The sequence below is a fragment of the Lithobates pipiens genome, unplaced genomic scaffold (genome assembly GCF_037356315.1).
Source record: "Lithobates pipiens isolate NorthernLeopardFrog02 unplaced genomic scaffold, aLitPip1_a1.2 Scaffold_25, whole genome shotgun sequence".
Classification (NCBI taxonomy): Eukaryota; Metazoa; Chordata; class Amphibia; order Anura; family Ranidae; genus Lithobates; species Lithobates pipiens.
In genome coordinates this window covers 209,750,902-209,766,886 of record NW_027507787.1, presented here as the reverse complement: position 1 = coordinate 209,766,886, position 15,985 = coordinate 209,750,902, and the positions used below count along the sequence as shown (strand labels likewise).

Here is a 15,985-nt window from a genome sequence, read left to right as displayed (position 1 = left end):
CAAGACTCTGCATTGAGCTAGTAGTATATATTTGTCAGGCTCATAGTCAAAGTCAGCTCAAAATTCTGTAAATGTTGCTGGTTTTTCTTTACAGGGGGAAAGTTGCCAATGATGGGACAGCAGTCTTGCACTGAGCTGCTGGCATTTGAAAACTGCTGGTGGCCACATTATGGCGTTATGACTTTTCTGAAGTGCTGCGCACAGCCCGATTTCTTCGGAGCCACATCAGACTGGGATGGCAGTGTCTGCACTGCTCTCTGTATAAACGGTTTTGGAAAAGGTAAATAGGCCTAATACTTATATTCTCTAAAGGCCCATTCATAAAAACAGTGGGTTGTCAGTGCACCAGAAAATGTCTCCTCTATGATTTTTTTGCAGCATAGGGAAATGCAAAGAGCCTATATTGTACATCAGTGTACTGCGGTATGCACTATAGGCTGCATTTTACATCGCAATGTAACAACACACATCTACAGCGAAAAATTGAATGAAAGCAGATTTTCCCTTTTCATGGTATAAAATCACATTCACACGAACGTTTAGTCACACTGAATACCAGTTACAAGAATCTACGGATTCCTGCAGTTGGGATTGACAGCTGTGTGCACTGAGCCCATACGAGACAATGACAGGCTGCCAACAGACAAAGCTATCTTCACACAGCCAGAGATGTACTTCCGTTTTGTAAGCGTCCAGTCACGATCGCTACTGGCTGTCACGAAGGACTGTGGCCGCCGACAGCCTGTCCTTGCACTGTATATGCTCGGCACCTGCAGCTATCCACACATAGCTGCTGAATCCCAGCTGCAGGATTCAGTAAATTCTTGCTGCTGAGATTCACGGTGTGGCTAAACACCTGTGCAAATGTAGCTTTAGGCTCTGTTCACATACAGTATATGCGAATTGGATGCATTTTGAACTGCATCCGATTCACATGACACCATGCGAGCCGGCAGCCTTTTCTATGGAGCCAGTTCACATATATGCAGTGAAAATATGTTGTTAATTTGAAAATTGTCCTGTGCATTTTCTGATGCAAATTCCAGGCTCATTGGCCTCTATGGGAATGCATCTAAATCACACATCTGATCAGTTCTGAACACAAATCCAATCCATAAAAAACATGTGGGGTCCCCCCCTCCCCAATCCATACCAGACTCTTATCTGACCATGCAGGCAAGAGGGGGGCGAAGGAGTGCCCCCTCCTGATCCATACCAAGCCACATGCCCTCAACATGGGGGGTAGGGGTCTGCAGGCAGGGGGCTTATCGGAATGTGGAAGCCCCCTTTAACAAAAAAAATCTCTGCTGCCACCATCTAACAGGTCTTAAATAGCTAAGGTGAACTTCGCTGACAGCTGAGCAGTCATCTGTTGATAAGGATGCGGCGGCCGGATTTCTGGCCCACTCGTTAAACAGCTAAGATTAAAGTAAAATTTGCATCTGAACTGCATCTAATTAGCAGATGAACCGTGAACAGCTGCTGTAGAAATTTGCAGTGAAAACTGAGGGGAAATTCGCACTGGGCATGTGTAAACCTAGCCTAGGGGTATTCTGTATAAAACAATATGCAAAAATACAGTAATCAGTAGTGACTAATCAGCATCCATCTTTCATTGCACTCACGGCCCTGTGCTATAAACCGATTGGGTGTGAGGTATTGTGTACCCCAACACTTTACCTTTCCGTTATTATTTCAGAAAATGTAGTTCACATCGTTTTTAGCTCACACCAAGCACATAGAACCAAATTCATAATAGTGGAGCCTAACTACATGTGTGAGGCTGGCTGTATGATATAAACGTACCCTCTGGGGTGCAGGTGGTATTGTAGCAGGCTGGATGAACTCCTGGTAATCTGTGACATTGCCATAATCTCCTGTATTTCCTTTAACTGGTAGTGGAGGAGGGATATCCATTGATTCAGAAGCAGAGACGCCATTTTGTTCCATGCCTAGAGAAAGCAATTGGGTACATGGATAATGGTATGACACACAAAACAAACAGTCACTGCTCTTTCTTACATAAAATTTGTATTACCATTCTTCACAGAGATCTATACCTGTTTTGGTTGGCCCAGACGTTTTCCATGGAATACCCAAACAATTGGCATCTCCTCCAAATGTTAAGTTCCATCCTGATATTACATTTGATGCAAGCTCACCACAACTACTGGTGAAAAGGACTACGCTTTGCCATTCCCGTTTTGATCATATAAACTCCCTGGGTGAAATCTATTATTATTAAATGTCAAAAATGTCCAACGCAATGCTGTGCTTTGTAAGCACATATGAAAGTAGCATGCGTTCCAGCACAAACTGTCATAAGACAGGACTCCGGCCATGCACCAGAAATGCGGTAACTTCATTTGTATGCATCACTGCACCACAGTGAGGGAAAAAAAATGTATTTGATCCTGTGCTGATTTTGTATGTTTGCCCACTGACAAAGAAATGAACAGCCTATACTTTTAATGGTAGGTTTATTTTATTTTAAAGAAACAGAACAAAAATTTCCAGAAAAACGTATTTCAAAAAAGTTATAAATTGATTTGCATTTTAATGAGCGAAATAAGTATTTGATCCCCTATCAATCAGCAAGATTTCTGGCTCCCAGGTGTGTTCTATACAGGTAACAAGCGGAGATTAGGAGCACTCTCAAAGGGAGTACTCCTAATCTCAGTTTGTTACCTGCATAAAAGACACCTGTCCACAGAAGCAATTAATCAGATTCCAATCTCTCCACCATGGCCAAGACTAAAGAGCTGTTCAAGGATGTCAGTGTAAAGATTATAGACCTACACAAGGCTGGAATGGGCTACAAAGACCATCACCAAGCAGCTTGGTGAGAGGATGACAACAGTTGGTGTGATTATTCTCAAATGGAAGAAAAACAAAATAACAGTCAATCTCCCTCGGTTTGGGGATCCAGGCAAGATCTCAAATCGTGGAGTTTCAATGATCATAAGAACTGTGAGGAATCAGCCCAGAATTTCACGGGAGAATCTGGTCAATGATCTCAAGGCAGCTGGGACCATAGTTACCAAGAAAACAATTGGTAATACACTACGCCACAAAGGACTGAATTCCTACAGTGCCCACAAGGTTCCCCTGCTCAAGAAGCACATGTACAGGTCCATCTGAAGTTTGCGAATGAACATCTGAATGATTCAGAGGAGAACTGGGTAAAAGTGTTGTGGTCAGAGGAGACCAACAATTGAGCCCTTTGGCATCAACTCAACTCGCTGTGTTCAGAGGAGGAGGATTGCTGCCTATGACCCCAAGAACACCATCCCTACCGTCTAAAATGGAGGTGGAAACATTATGCTTTGGAGGTGTTTTCTGCTAAGGTGACAGGACAACTTCACCGCATCTAAGGGACAATAGACGGGGCCATGTACCAATCAAATCTTGGGTGACAAACTACTTCCCTCAGCCAGGGCATTGAAAATGGGTGATGGATGGGTATTCCAGGATGACAATGAGCCAAAACACACAGTCAAGGCAACAAAAGGAGTGGCCCAAGAAGCAGCATATTAAGGTCCTGGAGTGGCCTAGCCACTAAGGATACATTGCTTTGCTCTCGGCCAAATGATCCATCATAATAGTAATATAAACAAATATAATAGATAACCGAAAACAGAAAATAAAAACCTAACAGAGCAAAAGGCAGTGTTTGGTGATACAGAAGACATGAGAGATGGGGTGGGATGTAATGACTCACCTACTGATGAACTAAATGTGAGCCTGGATCTGGGGGCGACAGGTGCTTGTGTCTGTTGCGCTGAAGGCTGACTTGGGGATACAGAGAAGCGCCTGTCACCAGTAACAGTATTCAGGACTTGACTCCTTGGTCTCTGAGGTCTTAGTGGGCTTATCTAGAACAGAAAAACAAAGGAATCAACACATTTGGAATGGCCTAATTACAATAAAAGATGAAAATGGCAATACCCAGATGTGTGCTCTTCTTACATCATCTGACCACCTATCTCCTCCCCACCGATCACCCCTGGTTATTTCCCTTGTGACTGGCTTTCTTGTCATTTTAAGCACTGCCTTTACAAACACTGTAGGCTTACACCACTATCCTGTCAGTTAATGCTTTGGCAGTGTTGCAATCCTGGCCATGTCTCCCTGTCTGTGCTCTGCCTATTGTGTTATGCAAAAAAGACAGTCAGTTTGGACTTCACCAGCTGATTTGGGTATTTAGTAATAACTTTATTCAGAAAATTAAGTACTGCTAGATCACTTCAGGCTGGCCCCTTTAGAAGGTATAGCTATGTAAAACATTAAAAATAAGTTTCTATACTGCTTAATCACTTCAGCCCCGGACCATCTGGCTGGCCAAAGACCAGTGCACGTTTTGCGATTCGGCACTGCGTCCCTTTAACGGACAATTGCGAGGTTGTGCGACATGGTTCCCAAACAAAATTGACGTCCTTTTTTCCCCACAAATAGAGCTTTCTTATGGTGGTATTTGATAACCTCTGCGGTTTTTATTTTTTGCGCTATAAACAAAAAAAAGAGCGACAATTTTGAAAAAAAACCCCACTTTTTTGCTATAATAAACACCCCCCCCCCCCCCAAAAAAAAAAAAAAAAAAAAATATATATATATATATATATATATATATATATATATATATATATATATATATATATATATATATATATATATATATATATATATATATATATATATATATATATATATATATATATATATATATAAATTATACATCAGTTTAGGCCGATACATATTCTTCTTCATATTTTTTGTTAAAAAAAAGAAAATTTGCAATAAGCGTTTATTGATTGGTTTGCACAAAAGTTATAGCGTCTACAAAATAGGGAATAGATTTATGGCATTTTTATTAATCTTCTTTTTTTTTTTACTAGTAATGGCAGCGATCAGCAATTTTTATTGTGACTGCGACATTATGGCAGACACATCGGACACTTTTGGCACTATTTTGGGACCATTCACATTTATATAGAAATCAGTGCGATTAAAAATGCACTGATTACTGTGTAAATGTGACTGGCAGTAAAGGAGTTAACCAGGAGGGGGTGCTGTAGGGGTTAAGTGTGTCCTAGGGAGTGATTCTAACTGTGGGGGGGGGCTGTGTGTGACACGACACTGATCACCGTTCCCGATCACAGGGTGCTGTGATCAGTGTCATTAGGCAGAACGGGAAAATGCTTGTTTACATTAGCATTTCCCTGTTCTCCCTTCTCTGTCAGATGATCGCGGCACAAGCGCCTGCTATCCGAACCTCACAAGATCACGTACAATAATGTGATTTCGTGCAGCGGAGCCAACCTGCTGCAGTAAAACTGCGGCGGCTGATCCGCAATTGGTTAAAATCCAGTAATACACCGTCTCACCCTGCTCTGCACATGCTCAGCCTGCTCTTCATTTTTAGGCACTGCTGAGTTTGTAGAGGCCGATCTGCTGAAAGCATTATAGTGGAATTAAACCTTTCTATCCTTTACAGCAAAGGAAGCACATTTTATCAGTTATGACACCAGCCATTTGACGGTTTGACCGTTTGGTTGAGAGCAAAATCAAATCAAACTGTTTTTTGAAACTGGTAAATTGAAGGGTTTAGTTCCGCTTTATGATTTACAGCTGGGGCTTTGAGCTTCAGCAAAATGGCAGCCTCTGACAAGCAGAAACGGGAACAATTGTGGAGGCAATTTACAGCACACACTCATTTTGGTAGCATAACTATTAATGCAGAATGTATGTTCCTTGCTAAAGAACATTGTTTTAAACAAGTTGTTATGGGTAAAATTCCTAATTCCTTTCCAGAATATCACTGTTGACAAATCCAAGTCTTCTAAAAAGGCTTGCACACTGAGTCAGGGGATAGACAGATATATATATATATATAATTTTTTTTTTTTATATATATTCTTTATTTTTCGTTTTTTTAACACAAAAAAAACAATCATATACCAAATACAGATTATATCAATAAAGCATTATCACAGCTTACAATTGTATTACACATCCCTTGACCCCCATCCCCATTACCCTCTAGTCTTTCAAGATATTCCTTATTCATAAGGAATATATATATATATATATATATATATATATATATATATATATATATATATATATATTACACACACTCCCTTGTTCCAACATCAGGCTAACCATACCTGTAAAAAGGAACAGATCAACGCTACTCCAGACCAACCCAGGTGAATAAATGATAAGGAACAGTCTCAGCCTATGTGTCTCCACCATACCACATCGATGAATTTCGCCTCGCCCACCGGGGCTTAGGTATACAGCCCTATGACGAAACCCCAGTAGGCGGGCCAAAATGCATCAGGGTGTGTGGTGTGGTGGAGACACATAGGCTGAGACCATTCCTTATCATTTATTTACCTGGGGTGGTTGGGAGTAGCGGTGATCCTTTCCTTTTTACACTAACTAGCCCTCTATCAAAATAAACCTGCTCAGGGATACGCTTTCACCTATACTTTGAGTGGCGCAAAAAGCATTATAACAGCTAACCATACCTGATTAGATTTCTCTAATTCAGGCTGAACAATATAAATCAACGGATTCATTCATCCATCCATGCTAAACAGTGTGGAAGAAAGAATCTGCATTGCCAGCTATTGTATTCAGCAGCACCACTGGCTACGTGAAGAGCGATTGTATCCTATCGGATGCAGTCACTGATCGACTGGCAATTTTCCGACTGGACTTTTTGCAGAGCATGGTAGTGCTGACAGGTCCAGCTACAGCTCAGATTTTGGCAGATTCAGCAGGAATCAGCCAACATTTGGGCTGTGGATGGTGAGTTTTAATGCTAACCAATACGCAGAAACTGCTTCATAACAAAGGTGGTGCTGTAATGTGACTTACGGTCTCTGAAAGTATAACAGCCTCAGACTGCTGGGGTGGAATGTCAGTTGCTTTGAACTCTTTATCAAATATCTCCTGATGCTTGCTGTTCCTCTTCTCCTTCTTTTTCTCTTTTTTGTCCTTATCAAGATCATCTCTGTCCAATTTATCTTGGGAGCGAGAATGCATCTTCTTTGGCAAGAGAGGTTCAAGCACAAAACTGCAAACAGAATGTTGGAAAGAATCAATTAGATGTGGATTCAGTTTACACGGGCGGAGGATTCTGGGCTGCGTTAATCTCGATGGTGTCATGTTTGCTTTAGAGATGGTGAGCTGTGCTTTATCTTTTCATACATTTATGGGGCTTCACACACCGAGCGAATACACTTATGTATGCACACTTATCTTAACCATCACAATAGGAAAAGCTATCGACGGCAGCACAGCAAGCGTGCTGGCTTAGTTGCAGATACCGAGCTAAGTAATGACCAAACATTACAGCTCAGCCTACAATGTCAATTACACAAGAGTTTTCACTCGGCTTTTATTTCATTTATGTATTACATCCATTTATATATGGCGACATACTCTGCAGCTCTTAGCAGAGAACACTGAATTACATCAGTCCTTGTGTAAATGGAGTTTGCATCCCAACATCCTCAGCACAAACACACACAATCCAAGGATTCGTTCCTTTTATTCCAAAAATTCTAATGCTACGTGGACCCAACAATCAATTTAGGGTCAAAGTCAAAAATCTTCCTTGTAATAAATCATGGTGTGGCGATCTCCCCCACTGTGCCTTTGACAGGGGAACTGCCCCCTGCCAGAAAACCCTGAATGGCTGCCAGTGCTGATCGGCTGCTGGTTGGATGCAGGCTTTCCAGAAAGACTTTTCAACAGAAGCTGGTCATGAGACCAGCTTGTGTTGGACAGGCGGCTGTACACACTCTCCAAATGTCAGTCGGTGCCTGTAGGTACTGTGACTATCCCCAAAACTTGCACCGTTTAGGAGATATTTAGAGTGCATGCATGCTGACAGTCCGGCACAGTATGCCGGATCATCAGAGCCTGTGCCATAAATGACATGTGCAGGAGTGATGTCATAGACCCCCCCCCCCCCGGCCACTCATGTAGCCGGAGACTGCGTACCCAGAGGGAAAACAGAGTGAAAATGGAAGCCCTCTCAGCTGTGACATCGGAGCGCTGGAGGGCTCTGTTTTAAGGTGAGTCTCTCATAATGTGCTAGTATGCAATGCATACTAGCACATTATGCAATTGCCTTGCAGGGGAATTTTTATTTTCTTCCACTGTGGTTTACAACCGCGTTAAGCCTGAGGAACCTATATTTTAGTATTTTTTTTAAAAACAGTATTACGGTTATGGCAAAGTCATGCCACTGATATACATGTCTGCCAAAGTCTACCTTATCTATAACAAAGGTCACTGCCACTGGATCCCTTGAGCTCTTCCAAACCTCTCGCTCAGCATCTTCCTGAAGCACCTCCCCCGCTTCCATGCTGGGTCCCTAGCTTGACATCCAAGACACTTCTCAAGCGTCACCCCATTGGTCTGCTCAGTCCCTAGCTTGACACACAAGGCTGCTCTGCAAAGGTCACCTCCGTTGGGTCCCTGGCTTGACATCTGCTGAAGTTTCCCAATTCTTCACCATCCCTGGTTAGATAAAATACTGCTCCAGTACTTGCTTCAGCTACACACAGTGGTCTCTGGTAACTAGGCGGATGGTCCCTTAGTGGCGACAGCTTCCCCAATACCTCAGACCCCGACAGGTTCTCTGGCCGTCAGAACCGTTACTTCTGGTTGGACTGCAAGCCGCAATCCCAACCCTATGCTACTCTCTTGCTTTTGGATAGGCCCTCAGACAGCCTAGCAGCAAGATGTCCCTGGGGTAGGCCTCAGGCTCTGGCCTAGCAGCACAACACATGTCCACCCAGGCAGCCCTCCAGGTGGCACAGAACCCTCGATTCACCTCACGCAAATAAATAGGTTCTCCCAGCAGGCCAAAGGACCCAAGAAAATCCCTGCTCATTGGCTGAGATACCCCATCTATTCCTAATTTGTCCTTGCAATTCCCTTGTCTTATCTAATGCCACCAGATACCTGGCCATCTAGTGACAAGAGAGAGAATTGCAGCAATTCCAGAATTAGGATGGAATCAATTGATCCCCTATCAATTAGCCAAGGCAAATATACCCGGCCGCTAAATGTACTAGCAACCCTGTCTAAACATCAGGGTGCTACACTTAATGCAATTTTCAAGAAAAGCCTTTGAAACTTATGAAATGTTAATTATACTTCAGTATACCATATAGTAACATCTGACAAAAAGATCTGAAAACACTGAAGCAGCAGACTTTGTGTAAATATTTGTGTCATTCTCAAAACTTTAGGCCAGGGCTGTATTTATTTTGCATTGGAATACAAACTCGGTGATTTAAACAGCCTGCATAGACAACTCATTTTTGATAGCAGTGCAAAAATCTGCTTTAGAATGCAGACATATGCAGATGTGAACAGGCCCTAAAACTGAACATGTTTGGAATTTTAACTTTAAACATGGCTTTATTTAAAATGCTCTAATGAGCCTGTGGTGTTGTACACCTTTCCTAATGAAGGTAATGGGAACACGACTCCTTAGAGCTTTCACGGTTACCGAAAACAAAGGAGCCGTGGCTGATTTACAGTTACTCTACCATCATGCAGCTACATAATCGCTCTGCATTCTGCAAGGCGTTTATTTTAAAATAAAGGAGCCTCTTTTGGCTCATTTGAAGTGATGGAAGGGATACAGCCAGGGTTGTACGCATAGAAAACACTAGCATTTTGAAGCCATTTGGTAAGACGCCATTGTCAATTCTGAAACCTCTTCTGCTGAGTTCACTGAAATTGACGAGAACTGGGAGAGTTGCCAAGCAGACAAAGTCCAATATTAGGAATTCCGAGAGGCAAACTAAACATTTGAGATATGCAAAGGGGTAGGGAAAAAAAAAATCCACCTTTTAACTTAAATCAAGTGCATCATGGCTGGGTCAGGACTGGTCTGTGATTGTGCTTGCAGAGCTGCAAACAAATATGGCAAATATTTGACCTCCTCAAATGTCAATATGCATCTGTGAGTCTACAAAGACACTGCAGTCAAAGAAAGAGCAATCCTTTTCAACATTTTTCTGTTTGCTTGGTAATTAGAGAATTACAACAATGTAAAAATCAGCCAAAAGGCACAAAGCAGAACTAAAGTCAACAAAAAATGATATATTAGTTACATAGTAGATGATGTTGAAAAAAGACATAAGTCCAATTTATGTGTGCAATTATATGTCATATTACATTGTATATCCTTGTATGTTGTGGTCGTTCAGGTGCTTATCTAATAGTTTTTTGAAACTATCGATGCCCCCTGCTGAGACCATCACCTGTAGAAGGGAATTCCACATCCTTGCTGCTCTTACAGTAAAGAACCCTCTACATAGTTTAAAATTAAACCTCTTTTCTTCTAATTTTAATGAGCGGCCACGCGTCTTGTTGAACTCCCTTCCGCAAAAAAGTTTTATCCCTATTGTGGGGGTCACGAGTCTGGTATTTGTAAATTTAAAACCTAGATTTCCCCCAGAGGTTCTCCCCCCAGTGTATAGATTGCATTCATATTTTTGCCACCCAAATGCATATTTTTTTTTATACATTAAACCTCATTTGCCATGTAGATGCCCACCCCATTAATTTGTTCAGATCTTTTTTCACATCCAGTGGATACGTTATTGCCCTGCTTAGCTTAGTGTCGTTTTCAAATACAGAGATTGAACTGTTTACCCCATCCTCCAGGTAGTTTATGAACAAATTAAATAGGATTGGCCCCAGCATAGAACCTTGGGGGACCCCACTACCCACCCCGACCATTCCGAGTACTCCGTTTACCACCACCCTCTGAACTTGCCCTTGTAGCCAGCTTTCAATCCATGTACTCACCCTATGGTCCATGCCAACGGACCTTATTTTGTACAGTAAACGTTTATGGGGAACTGTGCCAAATGCTTTTGCAAAATCCTGATACACCACATCTACGGGCCTTCCTTTATCTAGATTGCAACTCACCTACTTCATAGAAGATTATTGGTTTGGCAAGAATGATTCTTCATGAATCTATGCCGATCACTGCTGATACTGTTCTCATTACTAAAATCTTGTATATATAGCAGTCCCTCATCACCCCCCCAGAGCTTGCATACTATTGATGTTAGGCTAACTGGTCTGTAATTCCCAGGGATGTATTTTGGCTCTTTTTAAATATTGGTGCTACACTGGCTTTTCTCCAATCAGCTGGTACCATTCCAGTCAGACTGTAAAAATGAGGAACAATGGTCTGATGTGTCAGGAGGTTAAACACTGCAGTTTTGGTTACTGAAGCCCCGCCCCCCCAGAATTCCCTCGTGAAGACTGAGGAGAAGTATAAATTAAATACCTTCGCCATCTCCCCATCCTTTGTAACCAGATGCTCTTCCTCAATCGTTATGGGCCAATATAGTCTGTCCTCCTTTTTACTGTTTACATACTTAAAGAATTTCTTGGGATTTTTTTTTTTTGCTCTCCTCTGCTGTGTCTTTCGTGTTCCATCTTAGCCGCCCTAATTGCACCCTTATATTTCCTGTTGCATTCTTTATAAAGTCTGAATGCTGATGATCCCTCAACCTTGTATTTTTTTTTGAAGGCCTTCTTCTTTTGCTTTATATGCATTTTTACATTGGAGTTAAGCCATCCAGGACTTTTGTTTACTCTTTTAAATGTATTTTCCAAAGGAATGCATTGGCTAATGCCCTTATTTAATATGCTCGTAAAGCAAACCCATGTCTCCTCCGTATTCTCTGTTCCTAAGATTTTATCTCTATTTATGCCTTCTAGCAAGGTTCATAGTTTAGGGAAGTTGGCTCTTTTGAAATTCAGTGTGATTTATACTGAAGCCAATTGACCTGTGATCGTTGTTTCCTAAATTGTCCCGTATTTCCACATCGGGTATGTATTGTTGGTAATCAGTAGTTCCTGTAACGCTTTATTTCTAGTTTGTGCGTCTACCATCGGACCCATGAAATTGCCCTGCAAGACATTTAGGAACTGGCGAGCCTTGGATGAATGCGTGGCTCCCTCCGCCCAGTCTATGTCTGGATAATTAAAAACCCCCATTATGATAACACTTCCCATCCTTGCTGCGAATCCAAATTGTGATAGGAGATCCGTCTCTCCCTCCTCCCTCAGGTTAGGGGGCGTATAGCATACTCCCAGTATTATTTTCCCCTTAGCTTCATCCCTTTGGAGCTCTACCCATAAGGATTCCACCTCCTCCCTAGCTCCCTTAGTGGTGTCATCTCTCACATTCACTTGTACATTATTCTTGATATATAGGCATATCCCTCACTCCCCCTTTTTTTACCCTCTCTATCCCTGCGATAAAGGGTATACCCTTGAATGGTTGCCAGCCAATCATGAGAGCTGTTGAACCAGGTCTCTGAAATTCCCACAAAATCCAAATCCTCCTCGTACAACAGTATCTCTAGTTCACCCATCTTGTCTGCCAGGCTCCTGGCATTGGTGAACATGCCACGTAGTTTAGACCGGACGCATACTATCCTCTTATTGGGTGTTCCGAGATTGCAACTAGGCTACTATACTTACCTTGCGTTTATGTGCTTTAGTCAAGCTACCACTAATGCCCCCGATATTACCCTCTGGAATATGTTCCGTGCTGACTATATCTACCTCAGGACCCTTCCCCCCTGTCGCCTAGTTTAAAAACCCCTCCAACATCTTCACTCCCAGCAGATTTGCAGCCTCCTCATTTAGGTGCAGTCCATCCCTTCTATAGTACTGGTGACCCAGCCCAGTCCTCCAGGAACCCAAACCCCTCCTTACGACACCAGCTCCTCAGCCTCTTGTTCACTTCACTAATCTCCCTCTGCCTTTCTGGTGTGGCTCAAGGTACCGGTAGTATTCCTGAGAATACTACCTTGGAGGTCCATTTCCTCAATTTAGCTGCCTCTGATTTTGTCATTGGTGCCAACGTGCGTCATGACAGCCGCGTCTTCCCCAGCCCCTCCCAGTAATATGTCCACCAGATCCATTATGTGCTGAAACAGAGCACCTGGTAGACAACATACAGTTTGGCGCTTCAGGTCTTTGTTACAGATTGCCCTCTCTGTCCTTCTAAGAATTGAGTCCCCTGCCACCAGAATTTTTCCTTTCCATTTGCTTCACCCCTACACTCACTGGAGGAGTTCTTCCCCCAGCAGCTAGCAGAGTCCCTCAGCTCCAGCAGTGCTGGTCCCTAACAGGTTTCACCAATGTCACTCAATGGAACGTACTTATTGGGATGCTCCAGCCCAGGATCAGCCTCCCTGGCACTTTCCCCTCTACCCTTCCTGACTGTCACCCATCTACTCATTTCTAGTGCCCGCACCTTAGACTCCACCCGCCTGTGTGCTGGCCCCTGCCGGGTACGTTCCCGGCTCTCCTTTAGTATGGAGGGTCATCTCAGTGCTGACAGTTGCTTCCCTAGATTCAGAACCTGGGCTTCCAGGGAAACAACGTGCTTACATTTTGCACAGCAGTATTCGCCCTCGATCGGATGATCAAGGAACACATAAATGCTACAAAATGTACACTTGAGTCGCATCTCCACACCCGCTGGGCATGAGGATTATACCCTGTCCAAATTAACTAACAACTAGCTTCCTGACACTAATATTCAAGACAATACACAGGTGCTCAACAAGACAATACACAGGTTCTCGCAAACCCGCATGCACTTGCAGACCCAGAACAGAAAAGTCCCTCAGGGGTGGGTCTAATCCTTGTGTCCATCACTGTCCACAAAGCAATATGTCTGTTCTGCCCTGCCATAAGAACCTCTCTTTTTTTATTAATAGTTTATTACAGGTCTTGATATACACTGCATGACATATTTTAGTTCCGAAAACTCTTTACATACTGTACTTCTACATCAGTTCCCTGTCCTCAAAGAGCTTACAATTCAAGGTCCCGATTTCACATGCAGACACACATACTAGTAAACACTATAACATTACACCATCAGGTTGCTACAGTAATCTTACTCTGAATAGAACAGGGGGATTATGCAGCAAGAGTCTCTGCCCTCTGTGATGAAAATGTGGGGGGTAGTAGAAGATAAGAGGTGAACATAATCAAGGTACATAGGTGCAAATGCGTTTTAAAGCAGAACTTCACTCTAAAAGGGGAAGTTCACCTACCTTTACACCTGTTCCACTGGAAGTTCAGACCCCACATACACCCCCCTCCAACCTTCTGGGATATGTCATAGGTCTCAGACCATTCAGAAAGCTCAGTGGGCAGCTGGCTGTGAAGCCACAAAGAATCACAGCCGGCTGCCCACAGTAAACATGCTGGCATCAGGGACCCAAAGACCATCAAAGAAGCGGTTTGGATGAGCATGGAGCGGGATAGGCGAGTGTCCTTTCAGCCTCAGTTAACATATATGTGTCCTTTTAGGCCTGGTTCCGCGCCTGCATTGAATTCACACTCTATTCATGCTATCTGCCACAGGTGTCAATGTTAAAATAATGACACCCCAAAACAAGTCACAAAATGCAGTGTGATTGCAAGAATCAGATCACATGGGTGTTTACATCCGATTCTGGTGTGGCAAAAAAAAAAACAAGAAGCCTGCATTTTTTAATGTGGTGCGGTGCGAATTGAGCCCATACAAAATGAATGGGCTAAAATCGCACTTCAAAGAATCGCATATGATTTAAATAGGAACGCAGTGTGATTCCTATCCGAATCACCTGCAGTATCCTGCACCGCACAAGTGTGAACACAGGCTTAGTAAAAGTCAGCAGCTACAGTATTTGCATTTTTAATACAGGGCAAAGAGCCTGAGAAAAATGTAAGAAAAAATTAGCTGTTCACTTCTAGTTCTTTTCAAAAGCCCTCAATTATTTATTGCTAGTATAATGACCCAAATCCGTCTTTATATTGAGTTGGCACCTACCACATGAAAGTTGAAATCAGGCTTACAGTAGGAGTGCCTGACTTATTAGCAGATAGATTGTAGCAAGCAATGTACATTTTTATGGGGTTAAAAGAAGGAGAGAAGACCCAGGGTGGCCATCACCAGGATGGAGCCGGAGCTCCTCAGTATAGTGCATCATATACATAATATATTTAGAGAGGCCCTTTAAAAACACTCCAGCAGATTCAGTATTGTATGCTGTTTATTCCATGATTGGGCTATTGTAAGTGGCTGATTCCAGAATGCAGAGGATCAGCAAGGACTTGGCAGCCAGTCACTGGCCATATGTATGCTGTATATCAGCTGGACTATCAGTGTACCATACTTAAAGGAGAATAAACAAAACAGAACGGCTTATACGTATTGAAACCATATGCTTTCTAGCAATCCCAGAGGATGTAAGCAATAAATCGAGGGATCAGATGGTGATTGTGCTGTGAAAATAACTGAAAACAAGCATAGCTGGGTATGAAAAGGTTGTTTGTAGGTTGTTTTCATCATGAAAACAAAATATGCTCACCAAATATGTCCATTTAAAACACCTAAACGAGTGAATGTGTGAAATATATACACATATATATATATATATATATATATATATATATATATATACACACACACATACACAGTTGTGCTCATAAGTTTACACACCCTGGCATAATTTATGATTTCTTGGCCATTTTTCAGAGAATATGAATGATAACACAAAAACTTTTCTTTCACTCATGGTTAGTGTTTGGCTGAAGCCATTTTTTATCAATCAACTGTGTTTACTCTTTTTAAATCATAATGACAACAGAAACTACCCAAGTGACCCTGATCAAAAATTTACATACCCTGGTGATTTGGCCTGATAACATGCACACAAGTTGACACAAAGGGTTTGAATGGCTATTAAAGGTAACCATCCTCACCTGTGATCTGTTTGCTTGTGTGTCTAAAAGATCGATGAGTTTCTGGTCTCCTGACAGACCCTTGCATCTTTCATCCAGTGTTGCACTGACATTTCTGGATTGTGAGTCATGGGGAAAGCAATAGAATTGTCAAAAGATCTGCGGGAAAAGG

The 15,985-nt window shown here is 42.5% G+C and overlaps 1 protein-coding gene across 1 annotated transcript in view; it reads right to left on the bottom strand.

Annotated features, from left to right (window-relative positions):
* Window positions 1-15,985, bottom strand: part of DOCK1 (dedicator of cytokinesis 1) — a 613,707-nt gene that overhangs the window by 11,555 nt on the left and 586,167 nt on the right. Inside the window, exons 49-51 of the mRNA XM_077455510.1 lie at window positions 6,886-7,084; window positions 3,722-3,875; window positions 1,807-1,952 (exon numbers count right to left, since the gene is read on the bottom strand). Coding sequence (XP_077311636.1) covers window positions 1,807-1,952; window positions 3,722-3,875; window positions 6,886-7,084 — 499 coding nt within the window. The remainder of the gene's footprint in view (window positions 1-1,806; window positions 1,953-3,721; window positions 3,876-6,885; window positions 7,085-15,985) is intronic.